Here is a 23,756-nt window from a genome sequence, read left to right as displayed (position 1 = left end):
AGGTGGGTACCTGTTCTTCAGGATTGAAATCAACAGAAGGAGACTTATCACTTTAGATGGGTTCTGAGGAATTAGTCTTAATTTTTGTAGCTGTTTATGCTTCTCTGTGTTGTGTACTTGATGCACAGTTTTGCCTGCACAGGAATTTTTGTATCTTCTCATAAAATACAAAACTTCCTATAAATAATGAAACCTTGAAACTTCTCAGAAGTAATTAACATCTTGAGTGCCAAGCCATGTTCATGCCCATTAGACAAGAGTAAATACAATTACTCAGTGCTTTAGAATAGTTGATATATTTTACATAAAAAGGTGTTTGTATTTTCATTTTATGTAACAGTTGTGTGCTAAAATGCAGAGCTGTGTCATGAACACTGAATGCAAATAGAGTTCTCCAGAGAAGGTCATCTTGTATTTGTCTTTTCTGTGTTGCTCCTGCAGGAGCACCAAGGCTGCTACTGAATTTCTGATCTAGCTGACACTAGAACTGTGTTTAAAGTATAAGAAATACTACTAATTGAATGATTATCACCAATGAATTAATGACTTTGGATATTTGTTTTCTATTGGCTTTTTATTTCTTGAGATGATGAAATCATGCTGAATTAGATGTTCTGAGTTTCTCAGTGCTTTGGTGTCTGCTTGTAGTTCAGCCTTCCTGCTGAAGGACCTTTGTTCTTACCTGTAACTAAACAGGATCTTACAATAACTAAACTTTCAAAGCACACTTAACTAAATGGAGTCTTTACAAGCAAATCTGCCTTGCTGGGAGGGTCAATGTGTTTTTATCAATTTTCTGAGTGTGGGATTCCAGGTAACCTTGAGCTGCTTCTTGTTGCAGGTTGGAGCAATGGTTGAGACCAAGATGCCTGATGGATCTTTTCAGGAAGCAGTTATCAGCAAGCTGACAGATGCCAGCTGGTACACTGTGGGTGAGTGGCCACGTTTCATTTATGGGCTGTAATCTTTGAACAATGTATTTCTAATGACAGGTAACAATGTCAGTAATTTACATCTTGTTTTGCATAATCTCAGATAGTTTTTGGAGGGGACTTTTTTTAAGCTTGTCCACATATTGATTCCTTTTCCATTTCAAGCAGGATAATAATTAATTGTTGTTCAGGGAGGCTTTTGCACAGATAATTGCAGGGCTGAATAGTAAAGTTTTGTTTGATACAATGTACCTGTAATGATAGAGGTTGCACTCAGTGAAATTCAGAATCATTTGTGCAGATTTTAAGACATAAACCTTGTAAAATCATTCTTCCAGCTGAAAATCTGTGGCATGAAATAAAGGCCTGAAATATATGAGCCTCCTTGCATTGTATGCAAGCTTGTACACAAGGAAAACAGGGATAGAAGACAGAATCTATTTCTTTTTAAGAGAAGAATCACATACCACACAATAAAAGAGGAGACATTCATTTATAGTGTGAATAGCTGTTTCCTTTAATATAATTTTTGAATAATGATCTAAAGAAAAATAGAAAACTACTTTTCTCCTCATGTTGGAGGCTCATGTGGTGTTAAGTGGTTGAAATAAAAAGTTCAGAATGCAGGGTCAGCGAAATGTCAGTGTTGAACAAGAATTCATTGTAAGACAAGTTTCCTTATTTTCAATAATTCTGATCTCCAGGTTTTTCTGAAACAGCTTTAAGAACAGAATGACAAAACTCAGGGACATTCAAGTATTAGTACAGAAGCAAATATAAAAGAACAATATTTGAATCAGAGGGCTTTGCAAGCACCCATCCTTTCTTTGCACAACTTTTTACAGCACTGGAGCCTTCTGTTCCCTAACAGCTGCCTAGAAGGAACGTGCTCCTGTTAATTGTCCTGTACATGCTGCTCTTGGGCATTGCTGTGGAGATTAGGACTTGTAAATTTAAACTCTGTGTTTCTCATTAGCTGCCTTGGGTACCAAATCTATTCAGCTTTACTTCATATTCTTCCATCCTCTCTTGAGGAGTCCTCTGTCCCATGAACTCTTAATCATTTTGGTTCATTAACCCCTTTTTAAGATTTAAATAAGCTGTTTTCAGTAATTCAGCATTTCCTTTGCAGTAGGTGAGGTTCTGTTGTCTTTGGTGGGATCAGGATAAAGCTCTGCAGATAATTTGGAAGGATTTATTGCTTTATGATTATTATTGTTAGTGAGTGCTTTAACTCTAAGCTGGTTGACAAAGCTCACTGTTCTTTGCCTTTTTCTTCAGGATTATAACATTGCTGTAAAATTGTAGTGGATGTCAGGTCAGGGAGGAAGGGCAGGGTTATTTTGGAGTGCAGAAGATTTAAAATCTGCATAATTTAGTACTGTGATGTGACATACTCAAGGTACAACACTGGACCTTTAACTTCTCTGTATAGATTTTCAGAGGTTCACCATTCTGTTACAGAAGTGATAAGAAACACAGTCTTGCACAATTTCATGGTTTATGAGTTAACATTTTAATTGTAGAACTCCCAGCTGATTTCAATTTTCAAGTAGCTCTTTCAGCTAATTCTGTTTGAATTTGGGCCAGAAGACATTTGTCTTCTTACATTTGACATGTGAACTTTAAATCCCTTGTTTGGGGCATGAGTTTTGTCACTGTTTTCTTTTTTTTTTTTTTTCTTTTTTGCTTTCTTTTTTTTTCCCTTTTCTTTTGAGCAGTGCATTTCTGCCAAAAAAATCTTTACTTGATGAGCAGGAAATGTGAACAGTGAATAAATGCTCTGCCCTGTATTAATGGATTGTTGTTTATATTTAACAACTTGTTGAACTCTCCCCAGTTATGTAAGAGAGAAATCATGCATGCCATGATTTTTACTTAACACATTTATTTAAGTGCTGTTCCTCAGAAATTTGAACCAATGGATTAATTAACTTCTGTAATTTTCTTTCCCCAGATAATGTTTTTGACAGACAGAATGGAGAAAATAAAATACATTTTCCATATGCAAATATGTTATGGCTGCTAGGATTTTGTAAAAGTTTAGAGCTCAGGGGGGATTTAAGTAATTTTATGGTAAATGAACATGCAGAGCTGTTACATGGTGCTTTAACTGTGAGAATACAATTGTAATTGTTGGGTTTAGATCTTAGGAACATTTCTGTTAGTTCTGTGTGCAGAGTTGCTGTTGGAGTTGGAAGCACAGGTAACACCGACCAGAGTAAGCAGATCATCAGTTTTGCATCATGGTTCTTCTGCAGTTAAAACTGGGAAGGTGTTCTAGGTTGAGTACAGGAATATTGACATGTGAAAAATAAGCTTTATCTTCAGCCTGCTGCTTCCATTGTGTCTTTGCAGAAAGTTTTGGATAGACATGAGGTGGATATTTATTGTGCTAAAGCAAACAGTTGAGTTGGTTGTTGGTGGCTGTGCTGCTCCACAGCCTCCCTGACTGATGCAGAGCTGAGAGGGAAGTGGATTAACCAGAGTCCAGGTTTTCAGGGTGCCTCCCTGAACATTTTGAGATGGAAAGCACAAGGGAAAGCTTGTCTTTCAGTAGTTTGTGCATTTCCCTTACTATTTATTCTCTGTTATCTAACATCTCTTTCTCAGTGGTGTGAAAGCAAACTGATCTCTGGCTAGTGAAACCAGGAATACATACAGGCAAACATTTTCAGAGTATTAAGTAGAGATGTGTAAAAAATGCCAAAACAAACTGCCTGCATGTCTAGTGAGAAGTGATGATGTTCACTTTTGCATATCAGTTTCTCTGTTTCATGTAGGGATGTAAAGGAGAAAAGCCACCTGGAACAACTTTGCTTTGGTCAATAAATGGAGGCAGTGGCAGTGCTGAGCTTGCTATACTGGGCTGCTTTGCCACCCCTGGAATGCAGGAGCCACAGGGATGATCAGTTTGTGCATTTCAACATTCTCTCCTGGCTATTAATGGTGCTCATGTACCCAGAATAAACAAGGCTTTCTTTTTATTGTAGCTTCAACAGAATCACTTTTTTATCTCTTTTTATATGACAATGATGTTAATCTAGCCATGCAGCCCTCTTGGACAGTTCAGCTGTGATTTGGAAGTACTTCTGAAGTTACCTTTGAAATTCAGCTTTTCAGTATAAGCAGGTAGAGAGGCAAAAGCTGCTTGGAGTGGAAGTTCAGAAGTGTCTGGGAAATGTCACTGCACAAGGCACTCCTCAAATCCAAAGTGATGTGACACTAATAGGGGTTTAAGTTCTTTGGTTAACAAATGGCTCAGTTGGACCTGGTGATTTTACTAAGTGATGCAATGATTTGATGATGCTTTTCTTTAGAATGCAGTTATCTAAAGTGAACTTCTTTAATTTACAAATTACAAAGTGCTGCATTGATGCTTTTGAAGTGCTGAATATATTGTTAGGTGATAATTGCATAGAACTAGAATGGTCTGTCACATCTGCTTTAGCTGAACAAGGTTTGAATTACAGTTTACTGAGTGTACCATCCACCTGATTCTCTGTTAACTTGTAAAATGTTTCAGGTGAATACTGAAGTAATGTCTGAAATGACTGACAAAGAAACCACAACCTGGACCACACCTTACAAAGTGCATTGTTGTATTTTCCTTCTCTCACACTCTGCCTGGAGTCTTACAAGCATTACCAGAATTTCAGAAAACAAATCCTTATGCAGATGTTCTTTGAGGAAACACTTTTGTATTACTTCTGCACAGACCTAGAAGTGATGTAATACATATATATGAGTAAGAAACAGGATTTCATTTGAGCAATCATCCAGGAGTTGCTGTTGGAATGGCCTGGTTTGCCCCATGTCATCTCTCCTTTGAGAAAGCTCAGGTCAGTGATCTGGGTGTGCTTAGGTCTCTTTTTATTATGTAACATAATTTCCACAACTTTAAACAAGTTTAAACCAAAACAGATCAAATACATTGAGCCTTGTATTTTGCTAGGTATACTAATGGAAATATGTTTCTGAAGAAAGAAATAAAAAACATTTATCAACTTCCAGTAATGTTTCCTGTGAAATGAGTGGGAAATAGGAGAGGGAAACAGTGAGAAGTCTTGGCAGTTGTTTGCTGTCAGATTTTAGGATTTTATGTACTGCTTAGAGTGAAAGGAATGTGATCCCATACTTTTTGAGACTTTTGCCTTTCAGACACTCCTGAGACACCTCAGTGAGCCCACAGCTCTGCTGGTGGCAGTTTCCAGGGAATGCTGAGTTAGGTGTGTGTGAGCAGAGTTGCAGACCTGGGTGCTTGTTCCGGGTATGAAGTGGAGTCACCCCCAGCTGCATCACTTCACAGTACTGTGGTGGTGAGGTCATGGAAATTAAAGATAATGAAGATTTGGTTTTAGTCATCTTGCATGTTTCATGGATTTTGAAAATTCCAGTTCATAATACTGAGGATATTTATCAGCAAATGAGCCAACATTGATGTCCCAGGACTTTAGGAGCAGGGTTGCTAACAGGAGCTATTTATAGTCACATTTTCCTATTTTTAAAGAAGTTTTCTTCTGATGCTTTGTGGAGATATTTATGCTAAGAGGAAGAATAGGCTTGGTCCTGGGTGCACTGCAGCTGTAAGCTCTTACTCCAGGGGTGCTGGGAGCTCTGAGTGCCCCCACAGCTGGGTCCATCCATGGCACAGAGCTGTTGGTTTGTCCTGTCCTGTGCTTGTGCCAGGCCCTGGCCGTGGCTGCAGGGCTGGTCTGACCAGTTCCCAGCATCCTGCTGAGGTCCACGTGGCACCAGCATCATCTCTGGGCTGTGCATGTGTCACAGGAATCCAGAACCACAGGTGTTTGCCTCCACTGGGCCGCTGTTCTCCACCACCATGACCCACCACAAATTATTCTTTTTAAAATTTGCTTGTGTGGATTTTGAGGAAACCCTGTGTTGTCCAGAGCCCTTCCATGGGATGTGTTTTCAGGTGCACCTGTGGCTCATAAAAATGCTGCAGTAACTCTGTTGGTTGCTCTCTGGAGAATCTAGAAAAAAGAACAGCACTTTGTGTTGTGTTTACTCATGTTTAGGGAACAGGTGTGTTGAGAAGCAAGATTTGTAGTGAAAAAATTAGTATTTTAACAGTAGAACCTTGTTACAAATCAACTGGATCTAAGCTTTGCTTTTGAAATCACCTTTGTTACTATGTGAACTGAGTGTTAAAAATATCTTAAAATTGTGTATAAACAATACTCTAGGGAAAGCAAGGAGGTAGATTTTTTCTCTAATCTCTTTATGTGTAACAATAGTAAGATCAACATTTCAGAAAAAGCAGTTTCAGGCAGCAGGCTTTTGTTTGTGAGGTGATGGTTTTCTATGAGTAGCCTCAAAGGTCACTCAAACTTCCCTGTTCTCTGGGATATTTCAAATATATTTTTGTAAGAGGAACTTGAGCTCACTTAAAAGAATTTAAAAATATTAAATGTGAGTTGTGTGGTGTCTCAGTAGCACAGTACAGTGCAGTACTTGCTCTTAAATCCTTTTGCAGTGATGGATTAGTGGTACAGCCCTTGTCTACAAGGACATTTAACAGGCCCTGCACAGCTCCTGGTACTTTCTATATTGTTTCCACAGCTGAACCCAAAATATCTGCAAAATCTGCACACATTAGTCGAGACATTCCTAGACTGCATCTCTTGTAGTTCATAAATTGCTGCTTTGCCAGGCAGCCAGTGAGAATAATTCAGTGTGCACAGTGACACTGAGCAGCTTTAATTTGTGGTATGTACTTTCATTTCATTGTCTTGGTGACTTAAAAGTTTCTCAATGGGTTGGGAAACGAGACCAAATTGTTTCCTTGCAGTGTAGAATCTAATCTCTCTTGGTTTGGGCAGCAGCACTAACACAGCTTGTTGGATTTGAAGCTTGCAAGATGCAGCCTTGAGGGTTGTTTTCCCTGTGCACTTGTGTGTCACAGAATTGTCACAGACACTGCCTTGTCCTGGTGACACTGGTGGCTCTGTGGAAGTCATCTCATAACTGCCATGAGGATGTTCTCTCTGGAGTTCTGTTCTCTTCTCCTTTTTCTGTCTGGTTTTTTTTTTCCCTTAAATCTATTTATAATATAGCTATATATATACTTCTAAACAAGATGTAGTCAAAGTGTTCTGTAGTATTTTGTGACAAGCTTCTTCACAGTTCCTAAAAATGATTTTGATTAGTTGGCTGGTTAATATTATGTATTTAAATACATGAAAACTTGAGAGAGGAGAAAAAAACTTGAGGCAGCCCTATTGTAAAGCCAGGGTCAGTGGATTTTTGCTGATGGTGTGCATAAGTCTGCTATAGACAGGAAATGGAAGATACCAGCTCATCAATAGTGAGTTTAAAGTTGCATTTTGAGGCACTGAACTTGCAGTAAATTTTTTTGTTTTAATTCTTGCAGTGTTGTATTGATCACCAGTGGGAAGTTTGTTTTTATTTTTCTGTCCTAGATGAGGGTTGTGTAGATTTCCACAAACAGAAAAAACCCAATTCTGTTTCTTTCCTGTTATTGCAGACAAGGTCAAGATGCAGCAAAATTCAGAAAAATTCCATTTTATTGTCGCTGTTTCAATATGCTCTGTATGGAACATATTGAACTCAGTTCTTGGGACTAGACCAAGCATTATGGCAGAGACTGTTCCTCCAGGTTGTGCTGCTTACTCATCTCTTTCCCCCTTCTGTCAGTGTTCCTCATTAAGGAACGTGTTTGGAGGAAAGGGCTCTGCCCAGCAGAAATGTCACTTTTCTCCCTTCCTTCCCAGGATGCTCCCTTGGCTGTTCTGCAGTTCCTGGCTAGTTTGTACCCTTCCCTTCCCTTCCCTTCCCTTCCCTTCCCTTCCCTTCCCTTCCCTTCCCTTCCCTTCCCTTCCCTTCCCTTCCCTTCCCTTCCCTTCCCTTCCCTTCCCTTCCCTTCCCTTCCCTTCCCTTCCCTTCCCTTCCCTTCCCTTCCCTTCCCTTCCCTTCCCTTCCCTTCCCTTCCCTTCCCTTCCCTTCCCTTCCCTTCCCTTCCCTTCCCTTCCCTTCCCTTCCCTTCCCTTCCCTTCCCTTCCCTTCCGTTTCCCCTGCCCACTGGGAGATGAGGCAATGGGGGGACCTCAAGGGCTTCTGCTTTTTCACCCCTGTTTTTTTTTGGAAGGACAGGACAGTAATTTCCTCTTTAGAGATGAGAATGGTGACACTGTAAACACATCCTTTGGTGACTTCACTGTGTCTGTGTGGATGGGGAGATGTCTCCTTGTCTTCTGTTCCTGTTTCCTGCCCTCTCCCTCCTCAGTAAATCTTCCTCATAAAACAGAACCTTTAGGATTTTTGCTTTTGAAGAATTTGGAGTTGGAGCAATAACCCGTTGAAAGAATTAAGTAATTGATACAAGTTATTCGACATTAATTTAAAAGTTTGTTGGTTGTAGGCATTTTAGCTAAGTCAAACAACTTTGCTTCTGGATGAGATTAAAAAGAGGAATGAATTTGCAGCTTAGAGTGTATTAAGTTCTTGTGACACGACTGTTATCACAGCTTCAAAATATCTCCTAGCCAAAAACTGTGCCATCTGCCTTACTGCTTATATTTACAGAATCCTTCATGTTTGATACTGTGCCTTGGACAGGCATTTCCCTAAATCCTCCAGGGCTGGCATTAAAGAGTCACTCACAGGGTGACATGGATATGAGCAGTACTTTGGTGTAGCAGATTTTTCTGAAGAGTGAGATGGAAACCACAAGGCCTATTTAGTTTAAGAAATGATTGTATTTTTAAAGGTGCTGAGTTTATCAGTGGGAGTTTCTGGTTGCCCTTTCAGTCAGGCACAGTCAAGTGTTTTCCCTAGAGGAGAAGCAAGTTTGAAGTAGCTACAATTTTGAAATACTTCAAGCATCATGATTAATTGGAGAGACTCCTTACTTGGCTCCACCTTAGTAACTCAAATAATTGCTATTTTTGTATGACAAATGGTGCTATCTTTTCTCTATTGAAACTTATTAAAGTGATCACTTATGTAGATAAGGAAATCTTTCTTTTTATGCTGTTCTTTTACACTTTGTTTTTCTGCAAGGATGTTTTGCTCTAAGTTCTGCAGCCATGCTGGCAGTTGCAGGTGCTTTGTACATGTCCACAGCATAAACTGTTACTCTTGATTGTCATAATTTCCTGTGTGTCTTAATTTAAGTGTATTTTACTGAGGGTATTTTACTTAACTTTCAGTATTTATAACATTTAATCTTTTAAGGAGGAAAAACTGAATATGTCATCTGCTTTATGAACAGTTTATTTGCTTTATCCCTCTACTGGACTATCTTTAAATAAAGAGGTAGAGCTTCCAATTTTGGAGTTAATAAATAAAAAGAAGTAGTTTGGTTTTATTGTCAAGTATTAGGTTCTATTTGCTTTATTCAATCAAGTTACTTGTTGCCAGTCACCAGCCATTTGTCCCCTAAAATGATTATTCTTGAAAATTTAGTAGTTTGATATTTTTGGAGGGGGAAAAGTGAATTGTTTCGTGTGTAGAAGTGTTCTGAGCCATTAAGATAATTCACTAGTGGAGCATATGGAGCGTACCACAGCAGTATTTACTCTGAAGATGGAGGAACCTTAAAGCTTATCTTATCCAGCTTAATTAATTTTATAAGTATGCCAAAATTACCATACTGCTATGCACAGCACTTGAAACTTTCTTTCACTAGTGCACAAAGCCTGTTTCAAGTAGTTTAAATACAGAGAATTGTTCTGTTCTGCACTTTGACCCCATACAAATAAACTGGGACCTTGCTGGGATTCCAGCCTGCAGCCACCTGGGCCCTGCTCTTTGCAGTCAGGGGGAATTGGGAACTTTGCTTTTTTTCTCTTCAGGGATATTTTCCTGAAGAGGTTTTCTCTCAACTGAAGAGTAGATCTTTCTCAGCAAAGCTTGCAGTTGCCTCATGGTGTTCTATCCTTCTGCTGTATATTGATGGAAATTGATGGAACTTCCTATTCACACAACAAGATGTGTCCTAAATGTTCCTTATCAAGTGTCAGACCTGGAATTGCAGCTTTCCAGTATCTTGATCTGTTTGTAAGATGGCATTGATAGTGTAGCAGAAACTTGTTTTTCTTTCCATTGATCTTTCTGTGGGATTGCTCCTAGCAAGAGGAGAAGTAAAAAGTACCATATCTATTAAATGATGATAAGTAAGGAAGAAATGTATAGGGTGGAAAAAAAATCCACAAAACCAAACAAACCCCAGAGATTGCTAGATGATAGTAACTGGTGTGCAGCCAGGCCTTGGTTTGAAATGTGCAGTTGTATTGATAAGAGGAATGTCTGAATTACACTGAGACTTGCATCCAAAGCCTTGCTTGGTCCTGCCTTGAATCTCTGTGAAAATCTATTCCAAGACTGAATGCTGAATACTGACTTTCCTTTGGCTTGTGGACTAAAGAAGTAAATTAGGCTTGAAAGTGATGTTTTAGAGGATGTTCTTGATTGTGGGATAAGCAGTAGATTGGGATTGAGATCTGATCAGCTTGTGCTGATGGTTTTCTTGGCTTGCCCCTAGTTTTTGATGACGGTGATGAAAGGACCTTGAGACGAACTTCATTATGCTTGAAGGGAGAAAGGCACTTTGCAGAAAGTGAGGTAAGGCAGTGGTGGGCATGGAATTAAAAAAGAAATAGTTAATTCATATTTTTTTATAACAAGATATTGCAAACCATTGTTGTTTCCCCCTTTTCTGTGCAGACACTTGATCAATTGCCACTAACCAATCCAGAGCACTTTGGAACTCCAGTTATTGGGAAGAAATCAAATAGAGGGAGAAGATCTTCTCTTCCTGTGTGAGTTTTGGGAGTGTTCTGCTTTTCCTTTAGTGTTCTTTGCTAAAACTGAAGCGGTCCCAGTGAGTGAATGCTCTGGCACCTGAATTTTGTGCACAGCTGATAGACATGGTCCTATGCTGGCAATATTGTGAAATTGAAGGGTTTTTTCCCTGTAGTATCCCTAAGAACATTTCTGCTTCTTTCATCTAATAGGAAATGTAAGATTTTTTAACCTTCTTTATATTGAACACAGTAAAAAAAAACGAGGTACTTTTTAATTTTTGGGGTGGAGAGCATTTTTCTCTGTTTCATGTCTGTGCACAATAAAAACCTGAGTCATGTCTCCAATTCTAACGTGATGCTGTTGTAAAATACTGCTACTTAGAAAGAATTCCTATAAAATTCCTCTTACTGAATAAGTGCACTTAATATTTAAGTGTATTTCAAGTAATTTCAGCTCTTAAAATCATAACTTGTTTTTGAAGCTTTGCGAAATAGGAAGAAAAATCTTTTCGTAAGCTCTTTTGGTTTCCAAGTAGTAACTTCAGACAAACTTTAAAATATTCTACATTTTGATAATTCAGTACTGAAGATGAAAAGGAAGAAGAAAGTAGTGAAGAAGAGGATGAAGATAAGAGGCGCCTCAACGATGAATTGCTTGGCAAGGTTGTGAGTGTGACTTGTAATTCAGAGAAGGCAGACTGGTACCCAGCTTTGGTGAGTTCCTTCTGCAGCAAAGCTGTGAATGCAGTCAGGCTAAGCTCTACTCCCATGTTGGCTAAAAATACAAGTGTTTGCAGTATCTCTGAAGAGTAGGAAAGCAGAGATTAACATTTATGTGTGAGTTGGTTTCGTGGCATTCAAGTGTTTTGGAACTGCATATAAAATGATCAGTGTGTAATGATACTTTTCTTCTAAAAATAAAGTATGTTAGGACTTGCACTCCCAGGCAATTTAAGAGGATCTAGATGTATGAATTTTAATTGTAATGGGATTTGAATTTTTTTAATGTAATTGTCTTTTTCCCTAGACTTTCAGTTTTATGAAATACTGATTTCTTTGATGCTTGCATTTCACTGGTCAGTTACTCTAGGAGCAGATGTTGGTGCTTATTTTTATTTGACTGCCTATAAATGATACAGCTGTTCATTGCCACTGCTGAAATTAAATATACATTAAATAAATCCAAGTTCAACTGGACCTGTATTGTAAAGGCAGAGACTTTGCATCTTATTGATACACACAAAAAGTTTACATGTGCATATTGAAAGTTGCTTTCAGTAGAAAACTTCTTGCTGTTTTCAGAAATGATGTAATGTAAACAGCTGACACTGCCTTATCCACCTGTATGTACCTCAATTTAAAAAGTGGTATTTTACATGTTCTGGCTGTAGCTCCTTTTAGTAATGACAGATTTTTATTTAACATGGTTCTGAACTGGTGGGTTAAGTATTTGGAGGTCATATATTTGCATTTAACATTTTCTGCTTTTATATGTTCTGGAGCAAAACAAACTTGTTCTGTTTGTGGTAATACAAATACTGCAAATGTATTTTTATCACTTGCTTTATACCTAGAGATGATATTGGTGTGGAAGGATGTGGTGGATTCACAGTGGTTTGTATTATCCACACCTCAATAAACAAAATAAACCAAAAAACCAACTTCAGTCTCAGTTTAAATGCCAAAAATCAGAAGCTAGTATTAAATAAGTGAGTTTGTGACTTTTTAAATAGATGCTTTTAAAAAATTTTGTGTGAACAAGAACTAAAAAAGCAGAGTGAATGAACAGGATCCTGTGATGTGACCTCAGCAGATTAGTTTCCAAATGAAATTTTAGACTTTTTTGGCTTGTACAGAACAAGTCGATAGCTTGGGGTAAATTGCTTCTTGAAATGTGTTGTTGTTGTTGGCCTTAGTAGTATAAATGGAAGTAGGTTTGTTTATCCAGTACTGGAAATATAATTGAAGAAACAGCAAACAGCAGTTTATATTTTTTCCTTTCAAGATCAGGCGTTTGTTTGTTTGCTTTTGGTGTGTAGTTTGTTTTTTTAATAAAGGAATGTTTTCTTTGGCTCCTCAGGTGGTGTCACCGAGCTGCAATGACGATGTCACCGTGAAGAAGGACCAGTGTTTGGTTCGATCCTTTGCAGATTCCAAATTGTAAGTGACAGCTCACTTTGCTGAGATATCTGTGGGGGAAACTGGGAAACTCAGCACATATTGCTCCTGGAGATGTTATTTCTTCCAAAAGGAGAGGGTGCATTTTTCTGTAATGCTGGATGGACACATTTGGCATTCACAGTCTGTTTCCAGCTGACTCCCTCTGTGCTTCCTCACCCTTCTTTCCATTGTGTGTAACAAGAATTCATTGAATCAAGAAAGTTTCTGGTGCATCTTCATGTAAAAATATCAACAAGTTAGAGTGTAAACACCTGGGTGTTCTTCCTTTTTTTTTTTTTTTACATAATTTCTATCCTTTAAGGTGAGTTTTGGTTTAAATTATTTCCCTTACTGCTTTAAATTAACTTCTTTATGGTGTCAGTTGTAGTAGTTTGGGAATCTGCTTCATTACTTCCAGTGCCCAGATGTCCATAGATGTTTAGATGCTTCATAAGGGTTTAATCTACATTTTTTAAATAGGAAAGAGAATTTTAAAAGAATTGCTAATCAAAATGTTTACAGAATCTGAATCATATTCCTTCAAAAAGAAAGAAAAGTCCTGTTAGTCCATCCTCCACTCCAGAGGGAAGAAGGAGGAGAGAGAGACAAAGCTGTGTTTTACATAATGAACTGTGTATTCATAAGAGCATGAAGGCTGCTTTGGGGTTTTTTAAAGGCTGCTCCCCTTTATTTCTCTTCATTGTTATTGCATTGCATCTGTGGTAACACATTGTAACTAAAACTTCCTTGCCAAAGGCCACCTGTCACCCTCTTTCTTTCAAAGGGAGCAGTTTTTGATTTTTGATAGTCATGATTTTGAGTAGGTTATTTAGTGGATTACTGAAATGTACTTCAAGTACCTGAAGATTTGGTTCATTTTGGCCTCTTCATGTGGATATATCATCAGCCTTCTGGCTCTGTGCTGAAGGTTAAATGTTACAGGTAAAACATCTTGATCTGCTCTGTCTGATTTATTTTTTCTCCCCTTAGTCTAATAGCTTTAACTTAGGAAAATGGCAGCCTCTGATTCGTGAAGTTTTACTCCAGATTTTCTGAAATAATGAAAAAAGGGAAAAAATGTGTTAGTCTAACTCACTTGTAAGGCTCTCCCTGCATTTTGGTTGGGATTTCTCTTGTAACTCAGTGACTGGATATCCAGTATGATTTTGGAACAGAGCAACCTCCATATGTTTTGCTCTGAGAACACTTTTGTAATTTAAAAATTAAAATCAACTGTCTATCAATGCAAATCTGTGAATTGGCTTCACTGTTGTTCTATGCTAGTAAAAAGGCATTTTGAAAATGGAGGACTTTTCTGTCCTCTTAGCCAGATCCTTGTTTTGGAGAGCAGCTGTTGATTCTTGTGCATATTTTCAGTTCAGAAATTTTTTTTTGCCTGCATGTTTAACCTTTGCAAATTTGTCCTTTATTTTAATTGCTTAGCCTGCACATTTACAAAGGTTTCTTAATTACTTAAGGATGCTTTAATGCCTGGATTTCAAAGATTGGAAACTTACCCTGGGTAACTTACTCTTGTATTTGGATCATACAACAAGTGCCTTAGGCAGTTAGTTGTTAGCAAGGACCTTGCAAGTGAATGATAACTCTTGAAAATTTTAGAAAATGCTGTTTTTCTAAATCAAATGCTTGCTTTTCTGTGATGTAATCACAAAACCTTATTTTTTACAGTTACTCAATAGCAAGAAAAGACATTAAGGAGCTAGATCTTCAAAACTTACCAAAATCAGAGGCCTCTCCTAAAAAAGGTAATTTAAAATAAATTCTAGGTGTTTAAAATAAGTAATTTCATACAAAGGTTCTTTTAACATTTGCTGATAAATGATGACTTGTTGATTTCTGATAATTGCTCTTGGATATTTTGTAAGCAATTTTAAATGGGAGAAATTGGAGAAACTTTGGATATAGCTTTTGTCTAGTAGAAATGTGATTTTTTTAAATTTGATTTTTTATTTTATTTTTTTCTTTATTTGATTTTTAGTTCATTATTTTGATCCAGTCCAAATTTGTGGAAAATGAATAGAATATTTTCAGTGTAGTCTATTTGAAGTTGCCAGTGAGCAATGGAATATATACTTACCTCTCCTAATACTAAAATTTTGTGCTACTGCTCAAAACACATGTTTACTTTAAAGATACCCAGACAGCAGGGTGTAAACTTCATAACAAGTCTATGATTAATGTTTAATTTAAAAATATAATTACAGAATTGGATGAATGGATAGATGACATGGATACCAGAATCCATCAAAACATGAAATGTGTTAAGGAGAAATGCTTTGATTGTATTTATTAAAAATTATAAATGCCCACTCAACAACAGTATCTGGTGTGACTAAAGGTGTGCAGCAGCTGCTTAACAAGTCAAAATTTAAAAGGCTTAAAAAAAAAAGGTTGAGGTGGTTTTGATTGATTTGTCTAATACTATATGATTTCTACTTTGTTCTTAGTAGCTGTTTCACAGTACAAGAACTTTAGAACAGCAAAAAAAAAAAAAAAAGAACAGATGCCAGGTTTGAGATAAATTGAAGAAAGGGACTTTTTTTTCCTGTGGAGAACATAATTGGGTTGTGACATTCCTTGCTACAAGGGAATATTTTGGAACCCAAGGTACTAATGGTTTATGGTTTCAAAAAAAAGAAAAGAGTTGAGACCAATGTCTGGAGGTTTTTCTGTCAGCAGTGTTAAAAACTGGTGCCTTTTCTTCTCTGCTAACACTGAACAGTTCATTGCAGTATGTTCTTCTTTTGGGTGTTTTTCTGGCTCCTTTATTAAAGTCTTTTATTGTGACTGAGGGGCAGATTTTGGGGTTATCTGGGTTTGTTTTGCTTTGTTGTTTTCCACCCTTGGAGCACCTCTGAAAGGAAAAGAATTTGAGGTATTTCCATTTTACAAATGTAACTTGTGCCTGTCCCATCACTCCTTTGCTCACTAACATGTTTTCCCTCTGTTCCAACCATTAATGTCAAATCTCTTTGGGCAGTGCTGGTTTTTTCTTTAATTTGAACCATGGTATTTTGAAAAGAGCAAAGTAAGCCATGGTGCTTGATCTATGGTGGATTCATTGCATTTCAGTTGGTGTTGTGATTTACAAGAAGGTGAAAAGGAAATAAAAAAAGCTTTGTGGCTGTGAATGCTGCAGCTGAGGTAAAGCCAGGGCCCTTTCTCCTCTAGGGCTACAGGAGGCAAGCACATTTCTCAGCACCAGGGCTGTGCCTAGGAACTGGAAAATGGACATCAGTGAGATCCTGGAGTCCTCCAGCAGTGATGAGGAGGATGGAGCTGCTGCAGAAACTGATGAAGAAGAGCCAAAAAGAGAAGAGAAAACAGAAGAAGTAGCGGTGAGTCTGCTCAATTTGTCATTTTTGGACAATCTCAGTCATTTCTCAGGGATAATTTCATGACTTGCTTGCCTGAAAATTCTGCACTTACCAACATACTGTTCTCAGACTCAGCTCACTTCAGTGTCTTTTCACTCCTGCTCATTTTCTCTCTGCTACAGTTGTCTCTGTTGGGATTTTTGAACAGTGGCAAGTTGTCTCCTGTTACCCATCTCAGAAACTAAATTCAAGGCAGAGAAGAGTGAAAGGTTCTGGGTCAAAAGAAAAGGCAAAACCTAAAAACTTCTGTTGACCCTAATAGTATTAATACCACTTTAAATGCAGTATCTTTGTATTTTTCTTTTGTAATTTCCTTTTGGATTTTTCTTTGTATGTGTTAGAACTCTAGATACTAATTTTTTAAACTTTCTATACTAAAAAACACAAAGCCTCAAGAGAGCATTACATTTAACCTTAAGTCATAGAGAAAGCTTCCAAAATTAATTAATAATACTAAAATTATGAGTATATAATTTAAATAAAAACTTCTGATATCACAAAATAAAAACCTTAGAATTTAAAGTTCTAAAATACAGTAATATATATACAACAAAAACTAATCCTTCTTCTTCACCCTCTTCATAAATTTATGTAATATTCTATAATTATAGAAAAAAGTCTGCATTGCAGACTTCAAATAACTAATTATTAAACTAAAAATAATTTTAAAATATTTTAAATAATATTAAAAATAATTTTAAAAATAAAAATAATTCAAATTATATTTAAATATAATTTCTTAAATAATTTAACTTTAAAAAATCTTATAAAAATAATAAACTGTTTTTTAGCTTATTAATAAAATACTGTAGAACGCATGTGTATGTAGGTTATATAAAAGTAACTTGTTTCAGAAAATAGTGGTGTGATTTTAAAAATACAAGAATTTCAAGCAAAAGCAGGAGGTTGATTGAAACCATGAGCTGATTCACAGGGCAGTAAATGCTACTTAGGAGCAGCAGAGGACAGACCTTGGTGCCTGTTAGGTTGGGAGTCACAGAATGATGTGGAGGATGGATTTTCTGTCTGACGTGCTGTGGCTTGTCCAGACTGGGACAGGAATTCATGGAGAGCAGCCTGTGGAGAAGAGCTTGGGGGTTCTGTGGGTAAAAGGCTGGATTTGAGCCAGCAGTGAGTGCTCATGGCTCAGAAAGCTGAACGTGCCCTGGGCTGCCTCAAAAAGGGAATTCTCACTTTCCTCTGCCCTGTGAGACCCCTCTGGAGCTCTTTGTCCTCAGCTCACAGGGAGCTGTGGGGGCTGCCCCAGAGGCGGCCATGGAGCTGCTCCAGCCTGAGAGCTGGGGGTGTTCACCTGGGGGAGACCTGAGAGCCCCTCCAGGGCATAAAGGGGCTCCAGGAGAGCTGGAGAGGCACTTTGGACCAAGGGCCAGGGGGAATGGCTTTAAACTGACTGAGATTTAGGTTAGACATGAGGAAGGAATGCTTGGCTGTGAGGGTGTGAGGCCCTGGCACAGGCTGCCCTCAGAAGCTGTGGCTGCTCGTGGATCCCTGGAATTGTTCCAGGCCAGGTTGGACAGGGCTTGGAGGAGCCTGATCTGGTGGAAGGTGTCCCCATGCAGGGAGTTAGAACTGGATGATTTTAAGGTCCCTTCCAACCCAGGGATTCCACGTGATTCCATGATTCTCATAACAACAGTTTTTTCTGCATTCGAATATTTCAAGTGGCTCCTTTTCCATGAAGTTAACCAGTTTCCTCATGCCATCAGAACTGCTTTTACAGAATTCTCTTCTATTTCTGCTCCCTGCTTGTAACCTGGATGTTGGATTTAGAAGCATGGGCGGGGGTGGGGAGGGGAGGCACTGCGGGATTTATTTGTTCTCACAATACCCCCAAAACCACGACCCGCGGACCCCGGCGCGGCCTGTGCGTGTGGGCAGGAAGGTCAAAGGCCGCTTCCCTTTCCCTTCCCTTTCCCTTCCCTCCCCTCACGGAATGGCCGATGGCGCTTGGCGGCGGCCTCGGCGTTCCCAGGGCAACCGGGAGCGGGCGCGGCGCCTGCGCGGGGAGCGGCCGCGGGAGCCGGGGCTGGCCGGGGGCTCGGAGATGGGCTGGCCCTTCCTCTGCCTTTCATCTAATGCCTCGCGTTCTCCTTAGTCTCCCGAGTTCTTTTGATTAGTATTTTTTTATTATTTTTTTTTCCCCTCTCCCCGTGCGGAAGAGAATGTAAGTAATGCCGGTTAACCGCGGCCGCCGCGCGGGGAGAGAGAGCGAACGCGAGCGAATATTTGGAAGTCAGGCTGAAAATATGTCCAGGCAGTGGGCAGATTAGATAGAAAGGAAGTAAAACCATTTTACGTTTGAAAGAATGCAGCTGCTAGGTAAGGATCGGGTGCTTGGATGTGTGATGTGAGCGTGGTGCTTGGGGATGGGGGTTTGACTTGGGTTTCTGAGCTGGGAACTGTCTGCTGGAGCTTACAGCCAGGGGAGATCTTTCCAGGTAAAAATAAAAAAAAATAGACAATAAAAATCTATTTTTAGATGGGGATTTTATGCTCGGGTATCAGTGTTTTGGAAAATGGAGGAGATGGCTGTGTAAGAATAATGGTATGATAAGATAAATCTGAGATGAATGTGTGCAGAAATGTAAAATCCTCTGGGTTTTTTCCCCTCTGTTTGCAGTGAAAAAGACTGAATAGGCCACATTTTGCAGGGTGTGAACTGTTGCAGGCTGTATTGCTCTGTCTGTATTAACATTGGTTAAAATTTCAGAGTATCAGTCACTGAAAATCAAGGATTGCTGTACTAGTTTTCTAGTATCCATTTTTATTATAATTTTTCATGCCTATTGCATAAAATGCTGTGTGTTTCAAACAAAGAAGGGGGAGGGGGAAGCTTGGTGATTAAAAAAAAAAAAGACATTCCTGTAAAAGAAATAGAGATTATTTTTAAAGAAGGATGTTAATGTAAAATAGTGAAGCAAAGGATTCCAGACAGGTGGATGTGCTGATAGGAGAAGCTGTGGAATCCATTATTTCCAGGTGACAAGTAGCAATGTAAGGTGAGCATCTTCATGCTGAAGCTGTGTAACAGAGGGTAGATATGAATCTATTTAGATAATGTCACAGCAGAACTGACATGATGGCCTATTAAGTCAGATTCCTGGTTCAGCTGTTAAAATACATATTTTTAATTGTGGGCCGTGCTAGATATTGCAACAGACAACATTTAGGGAATTTAAGGAATTTATGGTTTTTTTCCCTAGAAAAGCAGTAATACTGGCTGCAGAGAGATTTGACAAGTTAGTGATTGGGGTTTTTTGCCTGTATTTGAATACAGATTTTGAATTACTGAAATTTTACATTTTATAGAGTGCTTCCTTTTATTAATCAAGGTCAAAAAATGCTTCTGTCCATCTTCTCCCAGAATATTCTCAGTGGGCTTTTTGTTTTAGCACTGTAATTGGTTATATTATTAGAGATGGGAGTGAGATTATTAAAAATACCTTTTTATTTCCCCTCATTCCCATCTTTTGGTGTGCACAGCAGCTTTGCTGACAAGGCCTGTCCAGCTGCTGCCCAGGCATGATAGGCCATCATTAAATAATCAAATGGACACAGACCTACTTAATATATAATCACAGGATAAAGTCAGTCAGAAAAGTCTAATTCTGGAATGGAAAGGATCCTTTTTTTCTGAAGTAGGATCTTTTATAATGATGATGGAGCAGAGAGATCTGCTGTAGCTGGTGACATTAGATCCTGCCATTTTCCCAGTAGCTGGCTTAAAAATCTGCAGCTTTATTTTGACAGAAACTTATCTTTCTAAGTGTGTTGCCTTTTGTGACATCTTTAAGAGGTGGTGGAATTTTAAACCAGGTTTACAGAGCTTTAATAAGCTAAGGAGGGGGAACAAACATGGGGTTGGTTTGGTGCTCCTCCTCCTCACCCCTGGGGAGTGACTTGTGTGGTCCAGAGTAGACTGGGAAGGAGGACAATATGGAAATTGCTTGTCATGGGCTCTAACAGGGATTGCATTACACAGAGCTACTCAGCATGTTCAAATTGCTGGAATTTTGGTGATACATGGTGCAACTCGGGATTATTTTCCATTAGTAATTAAGATTTTAATAACACATTTCATAAAAAGTGAAAAAAATCCAGAGGTATTATAAAAATAAAATCTTTATTGAATGAAAATGAAAAGAATAATTCAATTAATTTGAATCCAGATAAAAATCTGAATATTGCTTTTGCTTCTTAGCCATTTTTCAACATGTCAGAGGAAGATAGTCAACTGTGTTTGGAGGGTACATTTGGCAGCCTGTGCACTGCAGCTAAAAGGAAAGAGAAAATCTTCACTCCAGTATCTCCACATAGAAACAAAGCTTTTGGAATCTTGAACATTACCTGATTTTTGTTCAAAACAAGTTGTATCTCCTACTGTATTTGCTTGTCTTGAAGCTGTTCTGTCAGGGAAGAAGAATCTAATCTAAACATAAAGCAGTGAAGCAAAGGATTCCAGCCAGGTAAATGTGCTGGTAGGAGAAGCTGTGGAATCCACTGAGATCCATCACATTTGATTCTCAAGCTTAAATATGGAAATCCTCCCCTTTTTTACAGGGGGATGTGTAAGCAATATTTGGGTTTGGCTCTGTCTCCCTGTGAGCCATTCTGATTCCATTAAAATGAAGATCTTAATGTGCAGTTATTTCAAATATCTTCTCAGTACATGTTCTCCACAGATACATTCACTAAAGACCAGACTAAAGGCAAGGAATTTCTTCAGAAAAAATTCCAGGTCTCCATGGCTCATTGAGGGAAGATTTGTGGCACCTGCAGGTGTTTGCTAAGAGGGATTTTCTTCAAGGCTTGTTTCTGACAGTCACCTGGAGAAGGATGGATGTGTGGCATGTTTAATGGGGTGCATTCATTTAACCTTTTTAAGGTTCTTGCATCACAACAGCATCAAAAAAATCAGTCACAGTTGCTTTACATTGTTGAAAAGGGAAGATGCCAGAGGCATTTTCCAATGTTCCTACTCTGCAAATAAGCAAGGATTTCAGTTCTCATGATAAGTTATTTCCATATATTTTATTAACATTAAGTCCATAATGTAAGGATGAGAAATCCATGATGTGTTTTAGGAGGCTTGAAATTCCTACAAATAATCAGTAGTCGACTATTAAATATTTACATTTTCCTTCAAAATAATTCTTGTGTTCCCTGTGTAGGCTCTGCTCTCAGTAAATGTGGGAGATCACACAAAATCATACCCAAATTGCCATGTCTGTTGCAGCTTATTTGTATTTTAAAATAACTTGGAAATAGCTGACTCTGAAAGTTCAATACAGGAAAAGAGTCATTTCAAATTTAATGAATGGTGATATCCATATCCAGAAAGAAGTGGTTTATTAGATATTAAGAAAAAATGATTTCCTGTGAGGATGGTGAGGCCCTGGCACAGGGTGCCCAGAGCAGCTGTGGCTGCTCCATCCCTGGAAGTGTCCAAGGCCAGGCTGGAGCAGCCTGGGATAGTGGAAGGTGTCCCTGCCCATGGCAGGAGATGGAACAAGATGGGTTTTTAGGTCCATTCCAATCCAAACCAACCTAAGATTCTGTGATTTATATATATAAACCCCCCTAAGCAGCTGTGATGTGTAATGCACAGAATAGCCTTTAAAAATAGCTAAACATTGATTAGCAAATCCTCCTCCTCATGCATGTGTGCATTTGTAGGAGTTGTGGCTACTGTGAAGCACAGCCTGCACCATGCCATGCACAAATGTTCTTTAGAGCCTTCCTTGCTCACAGTTTTATGCAAAGAGGCATTCTCAGAATGTCACTGCAAGGGAAGTTGCAAACTGAGGCACAGCTCTGGAGTGAGTCATTGTTGGTTTGTGGAATTTCTGGTTTCTTGTTGGTATAAATTAACATTTTAAGACCATGCTCATCTCCACGTGGTTCAAAGCTGTTAACTTGTTGCAATCAGTTTAATTCTTGTCATTTCCTTAATTAGTTTTCAAGCTCAGCTTTAGAAAGCAAATGTGCAAGTGATGAAATCTCATTGAAGTACTGTGAAGCAACAAAATTACATTTACTGTAATTCTGGCAGCTTGTCTTGATCATCTCTTCCTCTGAACTCCAAATCCTGTGGATGCTGCTCTTCCTCTTCACCTGCATTTCTTTCACAGAAGCATTTATGGTCCTGTCAGTCTATTTATAACATAAAAGAGAGATCTGTCCCTGGTAGCTCCACCTTGGATTGCCTGAGTGCAGGGTGTACGTGCTTGGAGGTAGAGATTCATTCTTTCTTTTGTAGAAGCAACTATTTCATCCTTTGTGCTCCCACTCAGCTCTAAAGGTTGGCACCCACAGAAGCTTGAACATCTTTCTGGAGAGTGAATGATGAGTCAGGATAACAGAGCCACATTCTTGTTGAAAATCATGCTAAGGACAGAGGCAAAGCTCATGGTGAATTAGGTGACTCAAAACCAAATGAAGCAAAAGTGTTCTACACATTTCTGTGTGCTTCATGGTGCTGGTACCAGATAGATCTGGAAAATACATGAATGCTGTTAATGTTCCTAAGAAATGGAGTTGGGAAGGAAGCATGTCCATTATACAAAGATAAAAGATAATGTTCATGGTCAGTTTTATTGTTTTGCTATTTCCATGTGGCCTGCTTGTCAAAAAGGAGGAAAAAAATCTCAAACTCATAAAATTTCAATCTTTAAATTAGAAAAGGGGCATCTTAGAGATTTTTAAATTTATTTTCATTTAAATTAAATTCAGCCTCTCATCCTGAAACTATAAAGTTTTTCTCATGTTACATTTAGCTGTGGATGTTGGATGAGCAGCAGAAAGGTCTCAGTTTTGAACTCTTGCAGCTTAAAATTTTCCTGTTGTTTTGCCTCTCACTTGGACTTAACTTTGGCTATAGTCTCCCCCTTTTTACAACATCTGTATAAGAAACAAAATGAAATGGAGAGACAGAATTCTCTTCAGTAACAGGTTTTAAATAATTATCACTGTAAACTTACTTCTGCCCAGTCTAAAATGGGCACATATGCCTGGATAGTAGCAGTGAGTTTTGGAGAGCAGCACTGTCATCCTGTTCCTGCTGCAAACAGTGCTGGGAATTTCAGCTCTCCATTTGCTCTCTGATGGTGATCACAGGTTCTGGCATCAACATTTCTCAGCTATTTCCCCGATTTGGTGCAGATTTACAGCAGCTTAGATGAACCCCCATGGCAGGAGGTTGGGACTGGGTGATCTTTAAGGTCCATTCCACCAAACCCATTCTATAATTTTATGATGGCTGATAGATTTATAGTCATACTCACTCAGAACAGCAAACACTCTTTGGAATTCTTTAATGTCCACTTCCAAACAGATAACCCTGGTAAAAAAAAAGACATTTTATCCTCATGTTTGCAGTAAGCATATCCAGGAGGGGTTGGTCTTTGTCATTTTGGCCAGAAGCAGAAGAGCAGCTGATCCAGGCTGTGTTCTGTGGT

The 23,756-nt window shown here is 38.6% G+C and overlaps 1 protein-coding gene across 3 annotated transcripts in view; it reads left to right on the top strand.

Moving 5' to 3' along the window:
- The window catches only part of ARID4A (AT-rich interaction domain 4A), a 47,844-nt gene that overhangs the window by 4,516 nt on the left and 19,572 nt on the right, over positions 1-23,756 (top strand). For all 3 annotated transcript variants that reach the window (XM_058807920.1, XM_058807919.1, XM_058807921.1), the window contains 7 exons: positions 842-932; positions 10,459-10,538; positions 10,641-10,735; positions 11,302-11,434; positions 12,801-12,880; positions 14,570-14,646; positions 16,073-16,239. In XM_058807920.1, the coding sequence (XP_058663903.1) occupies positions 842-932; positions 10,459-10,538; positions 10,641-10,735; positions 11,302-11,434; positions 12,801-12,880; positions 14,570-14,646; positions 16,073-16,239 (723 nt within the window). The remainder of the gene's footprint in view (positions 1-841; positions 933-10,458; positions 10,539-10,640; positions 10,736-11,301; positions 11,435-12,800; positions 12,881-14,569; positions 14,647-16,072; positions 16,240-23,756) is intronic.

Source organism: Ammospiza caudacuta, chromosome 6 (genome assembly GCF_027887145.1).
Source record: "Ammospiza caudacuta isolate bAmmCau1 chromosome 6, bAmmCau1.pri, whole genome shotgun sequence".
Classification (NCBI taxonomy): domain Eukaryota; kingdom Metazoa; phylum Chordata; class Aves; order Passeriformes; family Passerellidae; genus Ammospiza; species Ammospiza caudacuta.
The sequence above is the reverse complement of the archived record's forward strand: the minus strand, read 5'-3'. Positions and strand labels throughout refer to the sequence as shown.